This window comes from Clytia hemisphaerica, unplaced genomic scaffold (assembly GCF_902728285.1).
Source record: "Clytia hemisphaerica strain Z4C2 unplaced genomic scaffold, Clytia hemisphaerica genome assembly, whole genome shotgun sequence".
Taxonomy (NCBI): Eukaryota; Metazoa; Cnidaria; class Hydrozoa; order Leptothecata; family Clytiidae; genus Clytia; species Clytia hemisphaerica.
The window spans coordinates 467,679-493,598 of NW_027103417.1; the positions used below are offsets into that span (position 1 = coordinate 467,679).

General features: G+C 37.7%; 2 protein-coding genes across 3 annotated transcripts in view; one reads left to right on the forward strand and one right to left on the reverse strand.

Moving 5' to 3' along the window:
* Window positions 1-1,025: 1,025 nt before the first annotated feature.
* Window positions 1,026-3,077, forward strand: LOC136797678 (dolichol-phosphate mannosyltransferase subunit 3-like). The gene is made up of 4 exons (XM_067054265.1): window positions 1,026-1,187; window positions 1,626-1,655; window positions 2,054-2,131; window positions 2,818-3,077. Exons 1-4 carry the CDS (start codon window positions 1,068-1,070, stop codon window positions 2,869-2,871), a joined length of 282 nt encoding a protein of 93 aa, XP_066910366.1. The 5' UTR covers window positions 1,026-1,067; the 3' UTR covers window positions 2,872-3,077.
* Window positions 3,078-6,083: 3,006 nt separating this feature from the next.
* LOC136797681 (beta-1,3-galactosyltransferase 6-like) overlaps window positions 6,084-25,920 on the reverse strand; it is a 55,065-nt gene continuing 35,228 nt past the window's right edge. For both annotated transcript variants that reach the window (XR_010845285.1, XR_010845281.1), the window contains one exon: window positions 6,084-7,635. The gene's annotated coding sequence lies outside the window, so the exon portion shown is untranslated. The remainder of the gene's footprint in view (window positions 7,636-25,920) is intronic.

Sequence of the window (25,920 nt, forward strand, 5' to 3'; positions counted from 1 at the left end):
CAGTTGTGTATAAAATTGTTTGGGAGGTAAATAAACGCGTTTTTACCTGTGAGGGGTTAGGAAGAGTGGGTTTTCAGCTTTTAACTTTTGATGATAGAGATCCACCGAATCAAATTAAACGATGATCAATGGTATAAACATAATTATGCATGACATCACTTTTATGATTAGGAGATATACCGTGAAATCGGGTAACTTGCATCAGTGGAGGCTAACATGCATAGCCCGCAAATCCATGACCTGGCTGGTCATTAAAATACAAAGTTAAATCAAAACAAACCTGATTTACAAAATTTGCAGGCTGTAAAATGTATCGTGAAGTTGGGTAACTTGCATCAGTGGAGGCTAACATGCATAGCCCTCAAATGAATGATCTGGCTGGTCCTTAAAAAATACAAAGTTAAATCAAAACAAAAATGGTAGAGTAGAGCTGTGAGCTGAGCTGCGTAATTCATTTGTTTTGAAATTTTGCTGCTTTGATTGGTCAGGCCCTCACTGTATCTTTTTTTGGCAAAATAATATATAAAAAATATATGCTATTATCGAATGAAGTTAACGTGTTTTATTTCAATACTAATAGTTTCACGCTGTGGAGACAATCATCAGTTGAAAATAAAATTTTAAAAAACTAGAGTTCGTTTTAAATGTTTACAAACAACAATGTACTGGCTTCTTTTGACAACAATTGATGTCAGTCTTTCAAGTCGTGTTGTTTTAGTGTGAACTTGTTCACGTGGCGAAGTTCACGCGGCGGCAATTCAAAATTAGTTTGTTTCTGGAATTCAACAGCTTTAGAAAGAAACCTTCCAGACTAGGGTTTTTCTCCTGCATGGCGACAGCAAAAAATAAGATGTGCTGATGTGATTAGGGGTGTTGCTTGGGAGGGGGGAGGGCTCTTAAAAAGAGGTATTTCTGTCTCAAAATTTAATCAATAAGATATATACCAAGGAAGTTTCCTTTAAAATTTTGTGTACAATCTCTCTTAGAAGATAGACTTTGCTTTGGTCACGTTTAAAGGATTTAATAAGTATGCTTCTTTTTTTTTCTTCAGAGAAAAATAAATAAAAATGACTAAGTTAATGCAATGGTTATTTTTGTTATCAATCTATGGAATTTTCTATGTCACAGCTCTCACAGAAACATTACCATTAAGTCTTACTGAAAATGGAAAATTTGTTGTAGCTATTGTAAGTATTATGATTTTTTTTTAAATATTTTTATTTTTCTTGAATCTGCTGCAATAATGACTTTTGGGTATCTAAAGTAATATAATAAGTTTAATTATTTCTGCACAAGGCCCGTTCAGTGTGTCAGTCTAGAAAAAAGTGGAATAGATTTTTTTTATGTCAAATTTCTGAAAACTCGATACTCATCGGAGCTTAGAATAGTAAGTCCGATTGCATAAAATTGATTTTGTTTATCAATATATATTAAATTCCCAGGGTAATCAAAATTAGTTTTTAAATGGAAATATTAAGTAATTAGGTCATAAATTTTCATGTAAATGACGAGGATTTTGATTTGTATAAGTTTTGTTTTGTTCCGCTTTTTCCATGCACATTCCATGCAGTATAGTATAGTTCAAATAGAACATTTTCTAATCAATTCATTTTTTCTCTTTTCAGTCTCCAATTATCCTTGTTGGATTATTTGGTGTAAGTAATTTTCAAAAAACTTTACGTGGATTAATTTTCGCGATTTTCGTGAAATTTAGTTCCTCGCGAAATATTTAAAATCTGAGTATTTGTCAAAAACCCCTAGGAAAATGAAAGGAAATTAGGTAAAATAGAGGCTAATTTGCGAACTTTAATCCACGCGCGAAAATTTTAGATTCTCAATTTGCGAAAGAAGTGCACGCGAAAATTAATTTGATCCATTTAACGCTTTAACTTTGAAACTATAATTTCACTGAATCAATCTCAGCGTATATTAAATCGTGATGTATATTCTTTAATAAAGTACAAGTGCTAACAATTTTTATTCTAAAAAATCTTAGATGTAACGTGAAGACATAATTGAATTATCTGTAAATGTTTTTCTCTACCTCTTTTAGATCTATTCAGTGTTTGTGATTTTATATCGAGTTGCAACTTTCAATGATTGTGAAAAAGCGGCAGAAGAACTCAAAAAGGTTAGAAATTGAATATGAACCCTTTTAAATTTCAAGTGATCAATTTTGAATGAATTTTTGGTCAGAATTCTTAATATTGCTTCATCTTGAAATTTCTTAATACTGATTCCCTTGAGGACGCTACGGACCGAGTCTGAAACATGTCGGGAAAAATCAAAATATAATAGCCGCATTCTTTTTCACCGTCCAGCATACTGTTTCATCTTGTTAATATTTTGAATTTATTTTTTCCCCATGGACTTTGTTTGAAACATTTTCGTTTTGGTTTTGGTAAATGTGATAAATGCCTCCCCCTCCGTTTGTTAATTTTCGACTTTTTCCAACTACAAGTTTTTTTTTTATTAGAACATCTAACATTTTTGAAGCCTTCGGATGTTTGTAACTTTTTGAGTTTCAAGCCTAAAAATGTTCTTAACGTGTTCTTATTTTCCCCATCTTTTATGTATTTTTTTCCATTTTCCTAAGAAATTGACTGTTTTAGAGTCTGCAAAGCGTTAAAATGTTCTTAACTTGTTCTTAACATTTTTTCCATCGAAGTCTTATGTGAAAAACGTGTACGGTACATTTGTGTACGTGTACGGCATTTGGTATATATAGGTTCTGTTCCGCTATTTTCAGGATACGCTATATTTTACCAACGTTTATTAGATACTCAAGACCATATTCCTTTTTCTTTCATTTTTTAGCAAATCGTAGAAGCAAAGAAAGACTTATCATCGAAAGGACTTAAATTCGACTAAACTTTTCTCGATTGGTCATCTTTAACATTATTACTATATTATTATAGCTACAATTTTTCAATTTTGTATATAACCAGTATAAGTATAAATAGGGTCATTTTAGGAGTTTTTTTTGTCATTTTTTTACGTTTTTGGTGCAATTTTTTTTTTACTGTTTAAGATTTCCTAGAAATTGATGTCAAAATAAATACATTAGTTAAATTCTATTTACAATTTTAGTCTTCGGTCTGAATGTCGTCCAAATAAATATCGGCAGTGTAACCTTGATTTTGATTTTTGCCCGATATTTGCTGCTTTGTAGAGTTGATATCTTGAAGTGCTTTAAACTTCCGACTGTGAGCGGTAGGTTCCTGGAAATTCGAACTGGTGTCGAATAGGTTTAGGTGCAAAGAAAATATTATGATAGTACTCTCGAATTCTCCGACAATTTACAATATAAATCAAAGAATTTAATCCAAAGAAAACCATACCAATACCAAAAATCCAATCTGAGATAATCAAATATTTAAGATATTCATTTGAGTCACTTTCAATATCTCTTGTACTCAAATTGGTAGCAATATAAAAACAAAATACACATGTAGGTAAAAAGCATACAATGTAAGTGATTTGTAGTAAAGTCACTCTTTTGATAGGTTTCCATTTCCGTTCTTGGTCAACAATGTTCCCAGAATTGACTTTCCTTGATCTTTGAAATAAGGTGATTACAAGAATAATTGTTAATATAGACCCCACTATAATAATAAAGCCACTATTGCAACCAGTGGCTAACCAAAAAGCCTCATCTGTATTGACACCTCCATAGTAAACGACACAAAGTTCTGCAGCTGGTACAATAATTGAGATTGTAATCTCAAAAAGAATTATGATATTCATAATCTTTGTTTTGATCTGTGTTAAAGGGTATTTTACGGAAATGAGCCGAGTGAATGCTAGTGTGATTAGAAAAATTGAATCTGCTAGCGCCAGAATTTCCAGTATGGTAACAACGATAAATTCAGCCATGCAGTTGTCGTTGTTAAAAATCTTAAAGTAAGCATAGATAGGTAGAGTCATACCAAACAATAATCCACAAACTGACGAATGTAAAAACAACTTTTGAGGGATTGGAAAGTTTCTTCTTGTTTTGTAAAATCCGTAAATGACAATAATGTTTGATATGATGAGAAATATACAGAGGAATAAATAAAATGTAAATAAAAATCCTCTTTGCTGTTTCCAGAGCTTTTGATTATCTCTATGTCCAAAAGTATCATTATGTATATGAAACAAGTTGACTAATTGTCCATCCACTATTGTACACTTCATTTTAAAAATCGTAGTTCAACTTTAATGTGTGTAGTGGTAATTCCTATCTTCCTGAACTTTTACTTTACATTATAATTTTTCTCCTTATCAATTCTTACACTTTGAGGTTAACTCATATTTCAAAATTTTATGAATTGACTAAAATTACAATTTCATACTTCAGAACACTGACTGAAAATTAAATTATTGATATTTCATTTTCGCCAAATCTTACCTTGATTTATTTATACTTGAATGAATTATTGAAAAATAAAATAAATGAAAGAAATTTTTGTTTGAAAGTTTTGTATCATTCTTTAATGAATTCAATGTGGAAATTCTATAAATTTTATATATTTTGTTTATATTTTGTTTACAAATTAATCTGAAGATATTAAGAAATACCGACATCAAACTTTTTCAACTCTGATATAGTTGTCGACCATCGAAAAATTGAAGTAAATGAGTAATTTTTATTTTACAAAACACCCCTGTTTCACAGAACAGCTGGAAAATTTAGCACAAATTTCGTCCCCGGTGGGGAATACCCTGGAATCTCATAGAACAATAGAATTTCTATCCCCATTGGGATTCTTATCCCCACAACAATGCATTTATTGTTCAATAGTTTTAAAGTCTGTCTCAAAAGTTTGTAGACACTTAAGTTTTTTGACATTTTCTCAGCACCCATTCATGCTATGTTAGAAAGTTATACACCGTTGGAAAGATATTTCCAATAATTGTATTTCAAAGATTGCCTGATTGCATGACCTACGGATTTTAAAGTCTGTCTCAAAAGTGTCCACATACTTTAAAAGCCGTTGATGGTCTTGCAATCAGATTAATTCTTTAATATTTCTGAGAAAAATTGTATCTAAAAATATTTTTTCTGTCTTAGAAATAAATCATTTTAAAACATTTTTTGACTAATGTTCTAAGTCTGTATAACCAGCGGCTAGTTCGAAACACGGGTCACGGGTCCGGGTCACGGGGCACGGGTTACGGGTCACGGGGTGACGGGGCAGCTCAGATCAAAGTAATTCAAACAGAAAATGTTTTAAAAACACTAAAAATTATCGAAAAAATCAATTTTGAGGTATTTTATCCACGTATGACTATTTAAAACGCTAAAACCTAACCACGTGCTTTCCACGTGCTTTCGAAGTTTGCATCGTGTATAATGCAGACCAGAAAACACCGCAACATATTACATACATATAATAAGCTTATATTATCAATAATACACTTTTAGTGTTATATGCATGTTATATGTTATACGTAAGTAATATACATATTACAATTCCCATCGCCTGAAAAGCGAGCTTTCTCAAGAAAATGATAGTACGGCTATTGTTAAATCATATCTCATTATATCCCCTCCATCACCTTGAGTATGAATATAATTTTAATGGATAATAACGTAGAAATTATAGTATTTTATAAATGTGTCAATATTTTTCACCTACCATTATGAATTTTTAATAAAAATGACGTAATTATACTCATATCTCTAAAACCACTATCTTGCAGCATCTAATCGTTTTAAAACATGTCAATCTATATCCAGTCACATGATTAGCATCCTATTGAGTATGAAAAAACATTTTGCTGTAAATTGGTTCAGAGGCCTTATATTTCATGATTTTGACAATATTTTTGTCATTCAATATCATTTTGTCAAAATTTGTGGGTGACATATTATTTAAAAATTTTCATGATAATACTATTCGTATATAATTGTTTCAGACATACTATACTAGTAGTATTATGTGTTATGTAGTACACGTGTTATGAATTATACGTCATGATATCGTTATATTTTTTCCGGTCTGTAAATTGTATGCCCCGTGCCCCATGCCCCGTGACCCGTACCCCGTGCCCCGTAACCCGTGACCCGTGACCCGTGTTTCGAACTAGCCGTATAACCAGTGTCATTACATGTCATTGCAGCCGATCTAACCAATGGACTGGAATTTTCGTTCATGCATTGTACTGTACGCAAACTTATAAAATGTGCAACTCATATTCTAATCCATCAATCAGCAAAACTGAAGTTTTGTTGGTGTTGGGTACAAGATGTACATGCTACCCATTTTCTGGTGGCGTTTGAACGGAATTTCTCGTAAAACATTTCCTACAACAAACAGTCAGCTGTTTCTTGATAAATGCTAATATCTTATCGTCCCATATGATATACACCAACGAATTAAAACCACTGTACGCAATACAAATCGAATAAAACGCACTAAAAGTTAACAATTTTCTCGATAATTCACTTTGGGTTGGATAATTCGTCAAGCTACCGAGGCTAAAACACATATTACACATTGGTACGTTAAAACAAACATACAGAAAATTTAGCAGCAATAACCGTTTTACTGCTTTTCGGTTCCGATTTAAATGCGCTTGATTTTCGGGAAACGATTGTATTTTGTAACGTAGGGTATACCATAGTATAGCCATGAGCATTACACAACATAACATGCATAAAGATAGAAATATCCCTAAAGAAAGCCAGTGTATGCGATAATAGAAGGACGAGAAAGTTCCATGATACAGATAAAAAAATGTAGCTCCGGTTGCTAAGGAGATACCAAGCCCAACAACCAACATGGTATATATGAAGCGCGGATTCGGTTTTTTTAACGGAACACTTAAACACATATAGCGCACTATACCAATTACGAGTAGAATGGAAAAATCGAATGTTAATAGGAATATTAAGATTGAGTCAGTGATAGATTCGTTTAAACAATGTTTTGTGAACAGCCCGATACAGGAGTTGACTGGCGATATCGCACTGGTGCAGATTCCAACACAGGACGAATAGATAAACAAACGTCTTGGCATAGAAATCACGCTGCTCGTTTTTCGTATCCCAATAATAATTAACGAATTCGTGATTAAAAGAAAGACTGAAATTATGATTCGAAATGGTCGCTGTAAATTTTGTTGATGTGTCCATGATTTTCGATGCGCTACAAGCGCTAGATGTTCATCATGTGGCTCTTGTGTTGAGATATTGAAGAAAGCGTGCATCAGTTTGTCACTTAGACAGCGCATTGTATTTGTGATGGTGAATGAATAGTAATAACGAGGAAATTGTTCTTCTTTTGCTCGTGTCTGTTGGTTTCAAGTAAACTGTTATTTGAAATCGTGCTGTTGATGTTGCATTTGCTTTAAGTTTGGTTTTCGAGCTTCTGATGCTTGAAATGTTTGATAAAACAATGATTCATAAACAGAAGCACAGCATTAACATAGCCACCACTGTATCCTTGATATTCGAGAAAAAAATGAAGTATAGGCGTCACCCCTGCATCACAAAGTCGTATTTATCAATTGTTGAAGATTGATTCCAGTATTGTCCCCAGTTTCGGATATTTTCTCGGTTTCCAACGGTGAATAACATTAATTTTTTGTTTTGATTCCAACTGATAGTGAATTGTAATTGATCTGTTCTCCCTTGCTTCACCTGCCCTATAAAAATGAAATGGAAGATATCCTGAAACTTCTAGAAATAAATACGTCCCTTGTAGCCAGCATCAAACAATTTTCTAATTTTAGTGGTGAATATTCTTGGACGGAAAGGTGGTGTTCGGTGTACTGTACTGGCTATATCATATGAGAAGTTTACCAAAAATCGAATATCGATGAAAATAATATACTTAGCGTGAAATAAATTCATCAAAAATATGATCTAGAAGAAAACTTTAAATTGAATAATACACGCTTTTTTTATAAGAATGGTTTTTTTCCATCTCATCATGGATATTCTTAACTTTTTAATAAATACACACCTGAAGCCTTACTGGGGAAAAACTGACAATTTACAGTTAAAATTGCTCTGTAAATGGCATTCTTAGATTTTGTTGTCTAATTCGATGATGGTGATATTCTTACGATATTCTTAACTTTTGGCCATTGTCATCATTATTCTTATAAAGTGTATTCTTATAAAAAAACGTGTATTGTCATTTCCATGTGAAAATTACTTTCTTTGGATTCCCTTTTTCTAATTAACGTATATTTCATTTTACAATATAATTCTAAGCCAAATAATTTTTATTTTTATCGTCTGAGTGCTAACTGTTAAAGGCGTGGTTGGAAATAAAAAGTTATGAAATGGGGGGATTGTAGTACCCCTATCATTTAATTTAGAACCAGCTGAAAATTTAGAAATCATTAGCTAAATTAATGGAAAGAAAGACACTTTACTAGGATACTAGGAAAATGAAAATATGATATTTTTTTAGGACTGTATCACAAGCAATATCACTGTCTTATTTTTACATGAAGATTGTACATCTTATATCAATTTTCCAAAGCAGAATTCAGGACATTATTTGACTACAAAATAACTGAAATCAGTTCCATAGATTTTCAGAATTAATCCTCAAAGGATAAAAGTCTGTCTCAATATAATCTGCGCTTGTTGAAAAGATAATCAGGAGTGAAATATTATCAAATAGAAAAAAATTCGAAAAGAATTTAGAAAATGAAGATAAAAAATGCAAAACGAAAAAGTAATTTCGTGCTTGATCGTGCATAATATGAATCGTGATAGGATCACTATTTTCATGTGAAAGAATTCCCAAAGTTTAAAATTCCAAAGTATTTTATTCAGTCAAAAAATACAGCGAAAAACTTTTGTCTTAATTATGAAAAGTGCTCTCTTTTACTGCTTTTCTATTGATACAGACTTAAGTAAAGGTGCCCAATTTCTAAGAAATTTCAAATACACCGTTTCGACCGTTGTTGTGCGGGCACTTTTTTGTCCGCTTTATCCCACTAAAACCATCCCAATCCTTTTTTGACGCATTTTTCTATTGTCTATTGATGCGAAAAAAGGACTGGGACGGTTTTAGTGGGATAAAGCGGACAAAAAATGCCCGCGCGGTAATTGGTGGCTACGGTCGAAAAGATGTATAGCCTAAGGAAATGAGAGTAAAAAACAACCAACTAAAAACCAAGACACAAATTTTTTTCCTCATTTAAAAAAATTCACACGAGAAAAAATAAGTACAAACTAACTTGTGTAATATTTGAAGCCGTTTTCAAGGGCAATCTAAGAGAAATCCAAGTTAAGCTTATTATTCTTTTGGCACGAAAAGGCTTTTTGGAGGGAAAGGAAGGATGGAGTCAAATTTCTAAAGAAAAAACAAACTATCTGAAAAATGTTATACATTGCATCTCTATGTGTTATGTTATGCCCCTGTCTCGAATATTGCTTTCCTCTCCGACCCAAGAGTAAGAATTTTATCCCCAACTGACAGCCAGAAGGTTAAATGAAAGGATTAATGAGATGAGGGTGTTAGTGCCCATCTTTTCAAACATAACCATCAGATTTCGAAATTTCAAATGTTCGTATCCTTAATACTCATATTATGAGGAACACCAATAAATTGATGACTGAAGAAAGAAATTTCTCTTCTGAAATGTTGTGGCAAGCCTCACTGACGTTTCAAACCAATTTTATTCAGGTAGTACTTTTTGATGTCTTTTGAGAGATACATGTAAATCATGGAGTTCACTGCACAGTTACAACTGCTTAGAGGAAACAGCCAACAAGCTAGGATGGTTTCATTTACCACAGATTTCAAATTCAGATGCAATGGATCTAGAATGCCGAAACCATGATAGAAACAAAAACCAGCTAACGGTAAATTGGTGATTATATATACAAAATGAATCAAGCATATTCTTTTAACTGCTTTTCCATGCCTACCAACTGATCTCTGGTTTTTGAATTTTTGGTGTTGTCTACGTAATGTAAAAATCAAAACGACAAAAAGAGCTGACCCAATGGTAATACATATTGAATAAAAACTTCCAAAAGAAAACCAATAAATTTGGAAAATCTCGATAGGTGAAGATATTGAGGAAAATGAGTAGTTTCCAAAAGTAGCCATCACGGATGCGATTAAAAATTCAAATAGAAGTATAATGAAGACTAATTTTCCGCTGATTCTTGTTAAAGGTGATGTGATTGAGATAAATCGAAAGATTCCAATCGTAGCTAGTAACATGAAATCGTAATTTAGGAAAGTCATCAAAATAGCATCTCCGATAACTTCGTGTAGACACTTTCGAGGTAGAAATTCGGACATTGCATAGTAAAGTTGAGTTAAACCTGTAGCCAACCCGCAACACGATGAAATCAAAAACATTTTTTGAGGAAGTCGTAAAGTTTTGTTAGCCTTCAAAATACCCCAAATTACTAACAAGTTTGATGTCAGGATAAGGCAAGTGTTCATAAAGTAAAATATCTTGATGTAGATTCGCTGGTCGTTCCATTTCTTATTTATTGCGTTCGATTCATTGGAAGTTAGGTTGAACAAAGTATGGATTGAATTATGATAATAACAAGCCATTCTAATTCATAGATTCATAAACAGTCAGAGCTGAGTAAAAATTTAAATTTCAGCCCCTATTTTTGCTAATGTCTAAAAAACGAATCTTAAAATTAATTTTTGAAAGACGCATAGATGGGTTGGGCTGAAAAAGCAGAATGTATTTATTATAGGGAAAAGATCGATATAATGAAAATTACTGAGTTTGTGTTTTCATATCGTTCATTTGAATATTTTCGTTAATTCAAAATTCAGAAATTGATTTTATTTAAACACTCGCAACTTTTTCCGTTCATAGTTATTTTCTAATAGACGATATCGGCTTAATGTGAAAACTTAGATTTGACCTCCGAAAATTGCCCACAATGCTTTGCGCGGAAAAAAGTTTCACGGTGAAATTTTTCCGCACAAAGCATTGTGGGGAATTCTCGGGGGTCAAATCTGAGTTTTCATGTAAAGCCGATATCGTCTATTCGTACCCCAAACGAAAATAACATATTTATTTCAACACCAAATTTCGTATATTTTATAAAAACATTCTATAAATGTTTTACAAATAGATAAAGCATAACGTTGATCTAGTGATAAGCTGTAAAGAAAACTTTCTAAATAATTCTTTTGTTTTTAAAAAGATTTTGATTTCCCAAAGGAATTAGTAAGGTTGAAAAACGTTCACAAAGCTGTTCCTTAGAGACAAGTAGTTAAAAGATAATTGGAGGTTGAAACGTAGAATTCCCATGAGGTCTCGTCATTACCATATTCTTATGAGTATTGAAATAAATTTATCAAATATGCGAACACTAACAAGGGCGACCTGAAGGCTTACTCTTTTTTTAGCTGTATAAAAAGGTGAGGGAAAGGTATCACTCGGGGAGGGGGGGGGTACTACTGCCTTTTTTGGAAAATTTGGGGGAATAGCTAGAAAATTTGAGAACATTTTGGAATTTCAGTTCCATTCAGGGTTACTTTTTTCTCAAATTTCGGCAAAATATTTGAAAAAACGAGTCACACGTAGGGTCCATTTTTCGAACCTCAGCGGAGCACCCCCGTCGGTCGGCAAGGGTAGTATCACTCCTTTCCATGTATTTATCCACTTACCTTTGATCAGTTTTTTTAGTTGCTGAGCATCAAGCATAGAGGCGTCAAGTACCATTTCGGGAATCTTTGGAGATCGAAAACACAGCCTTGCACACAGTTAGCTGGATGCTCTACCTGTCATGCTGCTGCCACAATTTCCATAAAAATTATTAAAAATAGATACACATTTTTTATAGCAACCAGGTTGCTAAAGGCTCGAGCCCTGAAATTAGCCATTTTTCCACTATCTCGTAAAGTAAAAGCTTTTCAGATAGTCTGAGCATGACAAACGACAGCCCTTGACCCAATAATAATTTCGTAATAATATTAGACTTAGTCAAAGCAAATTTTTCAGAAAATGAGCTAGAATAATAAGGAATCCCAGCCCTGACCAGAAAACTGGAGTTGCTTATAAAAAAAATTGTATATCTTCACTACAAATGATTGAATTGAAATTTTCTCAATCACATTTTCAAAAATGGGAGAAATTAGATATGAAGGCTTTACCAAACTACCAATAGCTGGCTTATTATGTTTATATTTTGGTCAATACATGTCAAACATATCTAGGCTGCATGCATCCCCAAATTAGTTTTTCCTGACTGTTTTATGAAGTATGGGAAAACCGTCGAAGAATTTTTACATATTTTCAAATTGTGAAATTGAAATTGTTTCTTGTGTATTGTATGTGTGTTTGTTTGTTTGTTTTTTCTTGTTTTGTTTTTGTTTTTTTTTTTTTTTTTTTTTTTTTTTTTTTTTTTTTTTTCTTTTCTGTCTAAAGAATTAGCATTAGCATCGGAGGTATTCATTTCCTACTTTTCTTTGCCCTGTGCAGTCCTCCCGTCGCGGCACGCCGAACCGGGTTCTCGACCAACTTACGATACTATTCTTTTCAGTTTTTGTGTGATTTTTTCTATTTTTATGTAAGATTGTGTTTGTTACAAATGTTTGTTTCACCTGTAGTGTACGTGGGATAGTTGGTACAGTGTGTCTTTCTGCCCTTTTACACTGTATTTTGTTGTAGTGTCTGTTTGTTGTCTGTTATTTATTTGGAAGCTGCTGGTCAGTTCCTTTTTACTATGTTTTCCGAAGGCGACTGAGTGTGGGCCCTTAAACACGTGGAAAGTCACTATGCCAGTCACAAGTCTGGGACTTCGGGTTTTGTTTTGTTTATGTATCTTTTTTTTTTTTTTTTTTTTTAATTTATTTGATGTGTTTGCTTTTGTATTTGTCCCCATTTTGTATGTATTTTGATGAACTTACGGAAGTGTGTTTATCAAAAAGGTTTTTTGCAATTCATTGTTTCTCCACCATTTACTTCTATCTTCATTTGGATTAGGTTTTTCTTTCACATACCACTATTTAAATTCCCTTTAACTTTTTGCTAAATTACCCTCTGTTTCGGAATGATTAAAAAATAAAAAATACCAAAAAAATCGTAAATATACACAATTAACAAAAATATTCTTAACTTTTTTTCCTTTTTATCAGTTTGAGTTATTTATATATCAATACTTTTCTTTTTCTAAAATGACAGATATTACATATCTTCACTATATATATATATATAATATCAAAACTTATCAGAGGGGATGTGTGCAGCCTAAAACATATCTAACTTGAATTTTCCAATAAGTAGCATCATTGTGGAGTGAACTAATTGACCTTAATTTGCGCCTCTTTTGGCTACGCTACCATTTTCAAAAGACATCCCGAGTTTAAAACTTAAGCAAATTGAGGGGTGCTGAGAGGACTGGGGAGAACCAAGATAAGACTACTGAGAATGGACCAATGAGATAAGGAATCAGCTTAAACGCTATATTAGCATGGGCTGAATCAGTTATTGACTTCTGGCATATCTAAGCGCAGTAGACGATGCTATCGTCCGTTAGAGGGTCAGTAAACGCGGGTCAGAGCTGTTTACGGGAAAAAATCAGCGGTAGAGTTTGCAACTGTACACACCTCCGCCACTGCTTACTCCGCCCCTGCCTAACCGCCGTTTTAAAATTCATCCCGCCTCTTAAAACTTCAACAAAGATACTTTTTTCCAAGGTATCCTTTCCCGAACCTTAGAAAATGAAAATCTAAACTTTGAGGCCAAAACGGCCATTGTAATGCAAAACCCATTTCAGTAGGGGTTCCACAAGGATCCATCCTTGGGCCATTACTTTTCAACATATACCTAAGAGATCTTTTCTATTTTCTAAATGATGCGGTTCTAAATTATGCTGATGATACAACACATTTTTCAGTAGCAGACTCATGGGAAGAAGTTGAGGAAGAACTAAATACATCTGCCTCCATTATATTTGAATGGTTATCACATAATCAAATGAAAGGAAATGCCGAGAAAACCGAATTCATTGCTAATGTGAGGTTGATGATGATGAATAGTAAACGATAATGAATAATGCAAAGGAGGTTGGGACTGAGCCAACACGATGTTAATGAACTGAAAAATGAATAGACATCAATAGAGTGGGGCTCAGGCCCTCGAGCTCAGACCTCTGAATAGGGCGAGAGATTATGAGTGAGAAAAGGAAAGAAATCAGGGACTTGAAAAGGGGAAGTCGAAGGAAAAGGACTTGAAAAAGGAGAACTTGAAGGAGAAGGACTTGAACAGAGACTATCGTTAATTACATGCCAGAGTTACTAAGTTATTTGATGTTATTTACGTTACGCTCATTTGATATTTATTGCTTAATTGAAGAAACAGAATTGATGTTGATTGAAATCTATTAGCGTACCTTTACTACGTGTCCATAGACTTATCCCCAATAAGGGATACCCTGATCGAAGGAACAGTTAAGTGATCTGAGAGGTCCCCTCAATACCTAAAGGGAGACCCCAATCGCCTAACTTCCCTTCGTCACACTGGAGGTGAACCAGAAGAACTCGCTTCGCAAGAATCAAAGGTCCAAAAGGAGAGAGCTACATTACACCAAGAAACGAGAACAGTAAGAGATTGTAGTAGAGTACTACTTAATTACACCACAGAAACTGAACTATTGTTGATTGGTAGTTTGGTTGATTTCACGATTAATAAGGACACGTTATTTTGAAAAAGGACACAAGAAATTTTACATCAGGGAATATCAAAAACTATCAAAACGAGAATTTTACACAAAATCAAATATTTAGAATTGATCGAGGAGAGAAATATAAACATTAAATCCTCGCTTGGCATCAATTATTCAAGGACCTGAAGGAAAGTTGGAAAGAACTGTTAATCAAGCATCTTTGATTACATTTGATTCAAGTCAAACAAGATACGAACACTTGCATAATTAAAAGATTTACGGCGGTTGAAGAAGAAACAAACTTTTCATTGAAGTGCCATCAAACAGAAGTTGAATGCATAAATAGAAATCAGGAAAGTACAACAACTGCAGGTAATACTTTTATTCAACCGATAAATCTGAAGAACGAGAAGAGGAGCGGTGAAAGAAAAGCAAGATGGCGAACGTGAGGAGAAGACTCAATAACACGCCGGTGCCAATCGACAGAACAACGCCAAGACTGCCAGCTCCGCTGCGTCGAGCACATCGAGACATCCTCGACACCTCTTCTTCGAGTGACGAACACATTTACGAAGAGCCATACGCAACCAGCTCGAACGACAGCGTTGCCCCAAGTGGAAATGGAAGAGCAGTAACCCACGTTTTCAAGATGAATGGCCTCCAAGTGACCTTGGACAAAATACCTCAATTCAACGGGACGAGCAACGAGAACATCAAGACGTACCTACAAAAGTTCGAGAACATTGCGACCCTTGGCAAATGGAACTACCAAGAACGCCTAGATGCACTAACGGGTTACGGTTTGCAAGGTCACGCCAAGCACTTTTACAGTGCACTGTCAGACGACGTGAAAACATCGTACCAACGGATAAAGGATGCGATGCTGGACTATTTCTCGTCGCCTGACACGAGAATGTCAAAGAAAGCGGAATTGGCCAACTTGAAGCAAGAAGGATGCTCGACTCTAGACGCATATATAGACCGTGTTGAAGATCTAACGTATCAACTGGATTACAACGGAGAGCAGAAGCTGGATGCCCTCATCGCCGGACTGAAGGACGACTTGCGAACGTCAGTAACACTACAAAGATTTAAGACCTTCAGCGATGCAGTGGCCTACGTTAGACTGGAAAACGCAATCAAACCAAAGGATAAAGGCGATTCTGCCAAGCTAATCAAAGAATTGACTGAGAAAATCGACAAATTAACAGCAGGCACAGCTGACAAAGTATGTACCGTCCAATCTGCCAATGCACCACGAAAACGAGTATCGTTTGATGACTACCCCGATGACGGAAGAGACTTGGACGATAAAATCTCCGAACTGCTCGAACAGAAGCTACAAATGGTGGTACCTCAGCCAATCAACACATTTGGCCATCCAAACTTTGCATCAACAACAGACGCAATGAGGGAGATCGAACGAATGAAGAATGAAATCAAGGACCTCAAGCGACGACGAAACAGACCCCCTCAAGATAGGAGAATTGGCTTCAAAACCAAATATGAGAGAACGGTGGATGGGCAGCCAATTTGCAACCAGTGTAGGAGAGTTGGTCACATAAGCAAATATTGCCAAGAAATTCAAGGAGGAGGACCAAGACAGTATGATCGGAGGTACGATTATCAACAGTATACCGACTATCGAGGCGGACGATATGGCAACCATAATTATACCGGGAACAACAACAACAACAACAACAATAATAACAACAACAACAGCAACGCCCTTATGTACAGACAGGATAGTGGAGGTCGAGACCCAAGGATCCCGATCACTGACGGGCGCCGTTACATGGCAACCCGAACGCCAGCAATAACAGGTCCAACACCTCAGCAACAGCACCATCAGCAGCGCCAACAAGTCCAATACCTGAGAAATGAGGCAAATGGTAAGAGTATCACATACCCTAGGAAGAGAGATTCATTCAACTTGATGGGGCAGCTGCAAGCAGCCGATCGAGATCACCAGATGGATGCGCCGCCACCAATGAATTTCAACCAAGCAGCCATTCCCGATCTAAATGCACCTATCTCTCCTGAGGACGCAATTAACTATGGTAGTGAGGAAATCCCTATGTTTAGTGACGAGGAGCCCAGCGTAGACATGCTGAAAGAATTCCAAACTCTTCGGGAAGTCGACGTATTACCAAACCTCGACGTTAATGAAATTGCTGTCTGCATAGAGGAAACCCATATGACCCCAGGAAATAATAATGATTCCCTTCCCGGTCTAACTTCTGATAGCGATGACTCCCTTCCTAACCTTAGTGGTCCCCACATTACATCCCAACTCGTTGAGTACCTACCCCCTGAAACAGCTCTAATGGACATTGGTACACCTCCAAACCTTAGTGGTCCCCACGAACCTTCCAGAAGTTATGAAAGAGACACAATCCCTGGGCTCTGCTCCAACTCCTGTTCCACTGAGGGATCCCTGCATAACTCATTTGCGGAGATATTAATAAACGACGACAATGGAATGAAACGAATCATGGCTCCATGGAAAGAGGTACCGTTAGACGAACCTTTCATCCCAAAAGACATGTCGGAGAGGAGGAACGAAGAAGATATTAGTACACCACAGTCGGTCCTCAACGTAGTTCGGGGAACAGAAAGGACAAATTCATTCCAGACAGGAGGTCCTGCTCAACCAGAAGAGAAGAATTCAGACAAAAAGAAAGACGGTTGTCGAGAAGAGCCACCATGCGGTGAAAAGACATCAAAGTCACAGGTGACAGTTACGTTTGCAAGTGGCACAGCGACGTCAGTCCGCATTTGGGGAAAGCTCTTGGGACGATCATGCCAATTCTTAATTGACAGTGGTGCAGCGATCAGCGCTATGAGCAACGACCTATGGAAAGATATCAAACAGTATGTACCGATGAAACTTTCATCGCAGGATCTTCCGAATCTGGTCACAGCCAACCAAGGAACACTAGAAATACTCGGAAGCATCTCTTTACCCTTGGAAATTGAAAAGGAACTTTACCTAACAAAGATGTATGTCATTAATGGTTTAAGCTATAATGTGGTGTTAGGACACGACTTCCTTGATGAAAACAACGGCACAATCAACTACAAAGACCGGAACCTGACATTGGAGATCAATGGGCCCGAAAAGGCGGGAGGTAACAACAAATACGAGCCCCTGCCAATACGAATGTTAACCAGCAAACCTCAAGAAATTGAAGTATTTTCGAGAAAGAAGAAGACTATACCGGCTTGGTCAGAAACAATTTGGCAATTCAGACACCACTTCCCGACGGGCGATGATTACATTTTTGAGCAATCAGAAGAGCTGAAAGTAAAGACGTCGATTTCGATCCAGCCAGCCATTCTCAGAGGAGAAAGCGGGATCATCACATTGAGAGTGATAAGTACCAACCGAGATCCAGTGGTCATACCAGAAGGATCGTTGCTGGGTACGATGTCAAAAATCAAGACAATTGCGCCGATGATTCAGATGGATGGTGATGAAGAGGAGGAAGACACATTGGACGAGGACGCAACACAGAGAGGAATGGGCAATAAAGAACAAGAAATGGGAGATCGAGGACAAGGAGATGACAACACGTCCAGAGCTTCCAAAGTGAAGATAAATCCCGAACTCAACCCGGAGCAAAAGCAAAGACTTCAGAAATTGATGAACCGATACGAAGACACGTTCGCTTCTACTATCCAGGAAATAGGGATCACGCCGATGGTTAAGCATATTATTCACACAGGTGATGCGGCTGCTGTTAGACAAAGACCGTATCGAGTGACGCCGAAGCAGCGAGAAGTGATTGATAAAGAGCTGGATCAAATGCTGGAACGAGGATTGATCCGCAAGAGTGTCAGTCCCTGGGCGTCAGGATTAATTGTTGTGCCAAAACCTTCAGGAGGAGTAAGAGTATGCTTCGATTATCGAGCAGTAAATAAAGTTACGACGCCAGACAGTCACCCCCTACCCCGAGTGGATGACTTATTGGATCACCTCCAAGGTGCAAAATACTTCACGAAGATCGACTTGAAAGCAGGATACTGGCAAGTCCCAATGGAAGAATCCTCCATCCCGAAGACCGCTTTTTGTTGTCATCGTGGTCTTTTTGAGTGTTTGGTGATGCCTATGGGAGTTAGAAACGGAAGTGCGACTTTTCAAAGACTCGTAGAGGCAGTGATGGCAGACGAATTATGGCACTTTGTATTGGCTTACCTGGATGACATCATCATTTTTAGTGCAACCTTCGAGGAGCACGTCGAACATCTACAACGTGCATTTGATAAACTCGCCAACGCAAACCTCAAAGCTAACCCTGGAAAATGCGACCTAGCAGAGACGGAGATTGCGTTCCTTGGCCATATCGTAACTCATGATGGGGTGAGACCAAATGAAGAAAATACCAAGAAGGTGAAAGAATTCCCTCGACCGAAGAATGCGAAGCAGATGAAAAGCTTTTTAGGCCTATGTAGTTACTATCGCCGCTTTGTGCCGAAATTCGCAGACTTATCGGCACCACTGTTTCATCTCACCAAACTAGGAGTCAAGTATGAATGGACACACGAATGCGAGAAAGCCTTCCAACACTTAAAAGACATCCTAACGTCTGATCCGGTTGTCGCTATGCCAGATTTTACAAAAAGGTTTTATCTTCAAACAGATGCATCCAACACTGGAATCGGATGGACTCTTAGTCAGAAGCATGATGGAATGGATAGAGCTGTGCACTACGGAGGAAGAGCGTTAAAGCCAGCGGAAAAGAATTATCCAGTAATCGAGAAAGAAGGTCTAGCCATAGTAGCAGCGGTGAAAAACTTGCATAATTACCTGGCAAACGATCAATTTACTATCCTGACCGATCACCAGCCCTTAGAATACATGCTGAAGACACGGGACCGATTCAATAAGATGATTCGATGGGTTCTTTACCTACAAGCCTATGATTTCGTTATTGAATACCGCCCCGGAAAGGCAAACGGAAATGCAGACGCTCTATCAAGAATCCCATGGGAACAACTTCAAGCTGAAGCAGCAAAAGATCCTATTCAAGAAAAGAAGTCTACCAAAAATAGGAAAAAAACGGAACAACCAGAATCAAAAATAGAAAAGGAAGAGGTATTTTTCACCCCAAATACAACGGTGGAAGGAGAAGATGAATCAAACGTCATGAAATATGAATCAGAAGCATTCAAGGAGAGAAGCAAACTCGAGCTCGACGAGAGAAATTTGAATAATTCATCTCCATGCATTATAGATGAACAGAAAGGAGAGAAACAGAAGTTCTCGGCAATCACAGAGAGCCCCTTTGATAAGGAATCGATAATCAGGCATCAAAAGGCCGACCCACAGCTACTAGGAAAAATGGAATACCTCGCAGACAAAGTTCTACCCGAGGACTCAAAAGAAAAGAAGGAAATTCTTCGCGATATCGATAACTACCTCATTGATGATGGCGTGTTATATCACGTATTTAGTCCAAAGATTGCAACAACAGAAGGGACATGGAAACAACTGGTTATCCCAAAGAAGTATCGTGCACAAATTCTGCAACTCAACCATGATGAACCGGCCTCTGCCCATTTTGGATTTGCAAAGACAGCAGATAAAATCCGCAGACGATATTACTGGCCCAATATGCTGACAGATATCCAGACTTGGGTGAACACATGTATTATTTGCCAACAAGACAAAGGAACAACCAAAAAGAATGCACCTTTGTATCCAATCGCGACAGGAGAAGTTTTTGAAGCCCTTCATTGCGACGTTGTCGGACCATTTCCAAGAACGGATGCCGGTAACAGGTACGTAGTCGTATTTATCGAGCGCTTGACAGCCTGGCCCGAAGCGTTTGCAGTGGCATCAACCGAGGCAAACGTAATAGCAGAGCTGCTGCTTCACCACATCATATTTAGATTCGGAGTACCGAGGCATTTCGTGACAGATCAAGGAAAGAATTTTCTTTCGAACCTGATGGCAGAAGTCTGTAATATGCTGAACATTAAACAAATAAAGACCACTCCTTACCACCCCCAATCCAATGGTATCGTAGAGCGCCTCAATGGAACGTTGGTAAAAGGAATCTCACACTTTGTAGCCTCCAGACAAAACGACTGGGATCAATATCTGCCATCAGTGCTTTTCGCTTACCGAACGAGCGTCAATGAATCGAGAAAGGAGTCCCCATACTACCTGATGTTTGGGAGAGAAGCAACCTTACCATCTGACTTACAGTTCAATCCGGGTAAGAAGCTATCACCTCAAGTGGAGGATCATCGAGCTCGAATAGTCGGTCAAGTGCAGATGGCGCAAAGGATAGCCAACGAAAATCTGAAGAAAGCTCAACGCAAGAACAAGCATTACTACGACCAGAACGTGAAAGGTAAAGAGTTCAAAGTAGGAGACGAAGTATGGTTACACAACAAGGCCAGACAGAAGGGACTGAGTCCAAAATTGATGGCGAAATGGATTGGACCATTCAGAATCACAAAGAAGTTGTCGGAGGTAAACTACGAATTATCTGATCCGCTCAACAAAAGAAAGCCAACAGCAGTTCACGTGAATAGATTGAAATCATTCAAAGATCCTAACTTCCGAGTGATGGAAGATGAAGATAAAAGCAGTGACGAATCCGAGGATATTGAAGGCTCAGAAGACATAGGAGGGGAACCAGAAGAGGAGAAAGACGACTCAAGTGAAAACAGTTCCAATCAAGAGAACCAAAACGGTGGAACCGAAGAACACGAACAAGGAAACAGTAGTCAAAATCCGGACCAAGATGGTGCAAACGGAAGAATTAGCCAATCTCTCGATCCAAACGATGACGAGAAAGGAGAACAAGAGGAAGAAAAGATGTATATGGTCGAGAGAATACTGAAAATGAAGATGAAAAGAAGCAAGAGATACTTCTTAATCAAATGGCAGGATTTTCCCGAAGAGGAGAATACATGGGAACCAGAAGAGCATCTAGACAGAATTTTGGTCGAGCAATACCTCGAATCTCAAACGCAAATGAATGCAATAGCAGTTACAAGGAATCGAATTAGAGGACCGAGACCCTACATGAGATGGTCAATAATCATGTTATTGGCAATACTGCCCATAGTATTCGGATCCAGACTAGGTAACCTGTACGACTGCACAGCAACGACACCGATGGGAGTATACGAATTTCCAACAATTCCAGATTGTACCCATTCAATGAACAAAGATTCGAAATTGATCACCAAAGAAATGGAAGTATTCAAATATTCCCCCAACATAACGCACTTCCAAATACACTATTGCTCTCTATATGAGACCACCTCAATTTGTGATTGGAAACCTGTCGTAGCATGGAGCAGAAAAAGGGCATCAAAAAAGGAATCTGAAGAATCCGAAGAGACATTCATTAGCCCAGCGGCATGCATCCAAGCGTACAACAGCCGCAGCTTCAATGGAAACCCCCTGGAAAGAAGAAGTGGGAGCCGATTGGTCAGCACTCACCCGAATGGAAAAACCGCAACTTGCAGATATTGGAGAAAAGTCACGTTGGAAATCAAAGAACTGACGATCCGATCATTCCCAGCACAAGTGGTTGGAAGATCAAAATACATCGAACAACATTTGACGCAAACAAGATGTCCCAGTAAGATACCAAAAGGGCAAACCTATGGGGTTTGTCACATGAAAGACGCTACGAAAGCTGCGTTGGTATGGAATGATCCGCATCATCCCGCCCAGGATTGGCATTCTCTCGGGAAACACGAGATCAACCAGATGGAGGACAACATCGTTATACCATCCCTCAGGATTGGAGGATCAATACAGAACACGTACGGTGAAACCGACTCGACGTTGCTATTGGATAACGGTCTGCTACTAAAAGACCCTATCATGAAAGAAAACATGTTCGAAGCACTGAAAAATATTGTCACGGACTACGCGAAACGAATGTCATCAGATGTACTTGGTCCCATACTACAAGCCCACATCATGCGAACCTTGATCAACCAGAAACAAGATATCATAGCGGAATGGGAAAGGACGTGCTTCATACAGCAAGAAGTCACGAGAATTCAACAATGGATGATTGAAGTATTTCCAACAACAGCCGCGCGATGGATTCACCAGGAACGAGGGGTGATGGTACACCTCATTGGTGAGGCAATGCAAGTTCACAGATGTTTGAAGATCTCGAATTACCGGTTAATAACAAGCCGCAGAATAGGAAATTCGTGCTATCATGACATTCCAGTGAAAGCACCTTATCACGAAAAGATAAAATTCTTGCGACTAATTGACCGCCACGTAGTTGAAAAGTCCCACAAGATCAATTGCTCTGAAAGACCACCAGTCACTTATCTCCGAAACGAGGAAGGATCATACGACGTAATTGACAAGGAAGGAAACATAACCAAGGTGATCCCAAAGAAACAATTCAAAGGAAGGAACTTCGTGAAACTACCTAAGATAAGAGGATGGGATCCGAGGATGATACGAAAACCACCACAACATTTGGCACCCTACTCTATGCTGAATATATTCTCAGAGATACATGACGCAATGGAAGAGGTGAAGCAACTTCAAATGCAACATGGGAATGGAGACTTATTAACTGGCATTGGAGTCGGTTTAGGAGGAATCCTTGAAGGTGCTGCAAGTGGGACTAGTCAAATCATTGGAGCACTAGGAAGTGGCATACAAGGAGTGTTAACAGGAGTAGGTAATCTAGATGAGAAGATAGTCACTTCCCTAGGTTCAGCGGCTAGCAACATCATCACATCAACTGGCGACGCTGTTGAATCTGCCGGAAAAGGGATCGGAAACCTGTTCAATGTATTTGGAGGAGTCAGTGGTACAATCAAGTGGATTATTATTCTATTCCTCATTGCAGGATTTGCGTACTTAAACAGAGATTCGTTAATAAAGATCTTTAAAAGAAATGTCAAACAGAAATTTACACCCGAAGAAAGCAAAGCAGGCGAACCAAAACGACTCCATCATGAGGACAATCAAAGAAGACATCGCGAGAGACGCTCCCATCACAGACATCACCACGCGAGACGATTGATGACGGAGACTGTCAACAGACAGGAAGACGGAAGTGCAAACGAAGAAGAACCGTCACAGAGAGATGTATTCACGTACGTGCATCATAACAAGAAACGTGGACACTCTCATAAAAACAGAGCAAGGCGAGGACACGTACTTGCGGTGTCAAGCCAATCAAAAGGAGATGAAGAAAAGAAACATGGAATCACAACCAGAGTTTACCTGTCAATAGAAGGTGAGACAAAACCATACATGGCACTAATCGACACTGGATCAACACACTCACTTCTAAACAAAGATATCTGGGACGCTGCAGAAATAGCACCATTTCTAACACACGTTACCGACACAACGTTGAATTCCATAACTGGAGAAGAAATAGAAACCACAGGAAGTGTAATCATTCCAACGAGCATTGTAGATCCGAAATCACTAAAGAATCAAAACTTCCTGGTAGTCCCCGGTATCGAAGAAGAAGCGATAATTGGGACAGACATCTTAAGTGCTGAGAAAGCCATCATCAATTTTCAGGAGAAGACCATTACAAGCGGCAACAAGAAAACAATTTTCCAGAAAAGTAGCAATCGAGAAGGAGTATCAAAATGCTGGATTGGCCTGGGAATTTTAGCTGCGATAGCGATTACGGCCTTGGGTACCGTTTACGGGTTGACCTTTATGAAACAAAATGTACACGAAGGAAAGGAAATTGACGGAAATCTCACACGAAACTTTGTAGAAGTCCCAACTACCCTCATGATCAAAACCGGAAAAGTATTATCAAAATGGACCAAGCACGTGGTTGTGCTTGAATTCCCGCTGCCCAAAATACTATACCCTTTCCTGAAGAAGACAGACACGAGAATGGTATTGGGAATAATTGTAGGTAGCGGACAAAGGGTTAACGCAACGGAAGAGTTCCAGAGGCTCAATGCAAAATGCCGTTTGCGGATACTCCATTGAATAAAAGAAGCAACGAAGAAAATGTAAATAGATGTAAATAACCTTAATGTTTTGATGTTCGAAATTGTGTTTCAAACTACAAACTAAACCGCACTTATATCACTATGGTAAAGACTCATTAATTTTAAAAGAGTTGCAATCATGGTAACCGAAGTACCGCAAAAGTTTGTACTATATGTATTGTGACGAAACAAAGGAAGCGGTGGAGGAAAGGAAATAACAAACGAAATTTTTGTGAAGTATATAAAAGAAACAAAAAATCATTATATTTCACGGTTCAACATTCTGATGGTTGGCAAGATGGTGCTGCGATTGTCCACGCTCAGCTTTCAAGCACTTCTGGCGACAGGACGAGTAAATCTAGAAATCAAAATGGATAAAATTATGTCACAGAAGCAACAGGCCATGCTGTTAAAGAAAATACTAGTCGACCTCATGATGAGCGATCAATCAAGAAAGAAGGAAAGATGGTTGAACTACACCATCACAAGAATTCGCTTTCAACTTATACAGCTGAAGATAGCGCCCTGTATCGAACTGCAAAGGGATATAATAAACACAAAACCCCAACTTATTCTTTCGTATTTTGGAAGGATGCACAGTGAGATAATCTTGACAAGACTTAGAAGAAGATCACCCAAAGAAGCAAGCAGTATCAGGGAAGAAGACCGCCGACTAGATATCTTAATACGTTTGACAACAGAAGAATACAGAGCTGATTATCTTCGACGAATGGGATTGAGGAAAGAAAAATTCGGAGCGTTTACGGTGTGGAGATATGAGAAACCGCCTCCACCACTGCAACGAGGAGCTCCCGTACATGAGCAATGGCCGGAAGTATTGCAAACAAAGGAAAACTTACCGAGCTACTCAATCACTTCGGCTGAATCCGACAATTCCAAACAATTCAATTCGTCATCCCAATCGGGCTCTTCTTGCTCAGCTTTAATCTGAGCCCAACGCTCGGACGGACTTACGGGGTTGTTCTTCAGTTTATTCCCTGAAAAGTAATGAAAAGAAACCATCAGGAACTGTAACAAGAATGTTATTAGTGAATCATAAAATGAAGATTTGTATATAAAATTTGATTAGAATTTTTCGATTAAAATTTTTTTTGTAGTATTTTATTTATTTGGTTCAATGATCTGGTATCAGAGAACTTTAGGACGTTTTAATATTTAATATTTGATTGTAAATTAATATAGAATTTTTCCACTTACGTTCGATGTTGTCTTCCTTATTATAGGATTTCCGAGGTGGCAACCCATCCCAAGGAAGCACTGGCCAAAATGATGACGGTCGCACAACCTCGGGCTCCGTGGGGAAGCACGGCGCACGGAAA

Bases quoted from the DNA above. Each gene is read 5' to 3' on its own strand.
- LOC136797678 (XM_067054265.1), top strand. From the start codon at position 1,068: ATGACTAAGTTAATGCAATGGTTATTTTTGTTATCAATCTATGGAATT. The intron at 1,188-1,625 runs GTAAGTATTATG...TTCTCTTTTCAG, and splicing joins GAAAATTTGTTGTAGCTATT to TCTCCAATTATCCTTGTTGG. The intron at 2,132-2,817 runs GTTAGAAATTGA...TTCATTTTTTAG, and splicing joins CGGCAGAAGAACTCAAAAAG to CAAATCGTAGAAGCAAAGAA.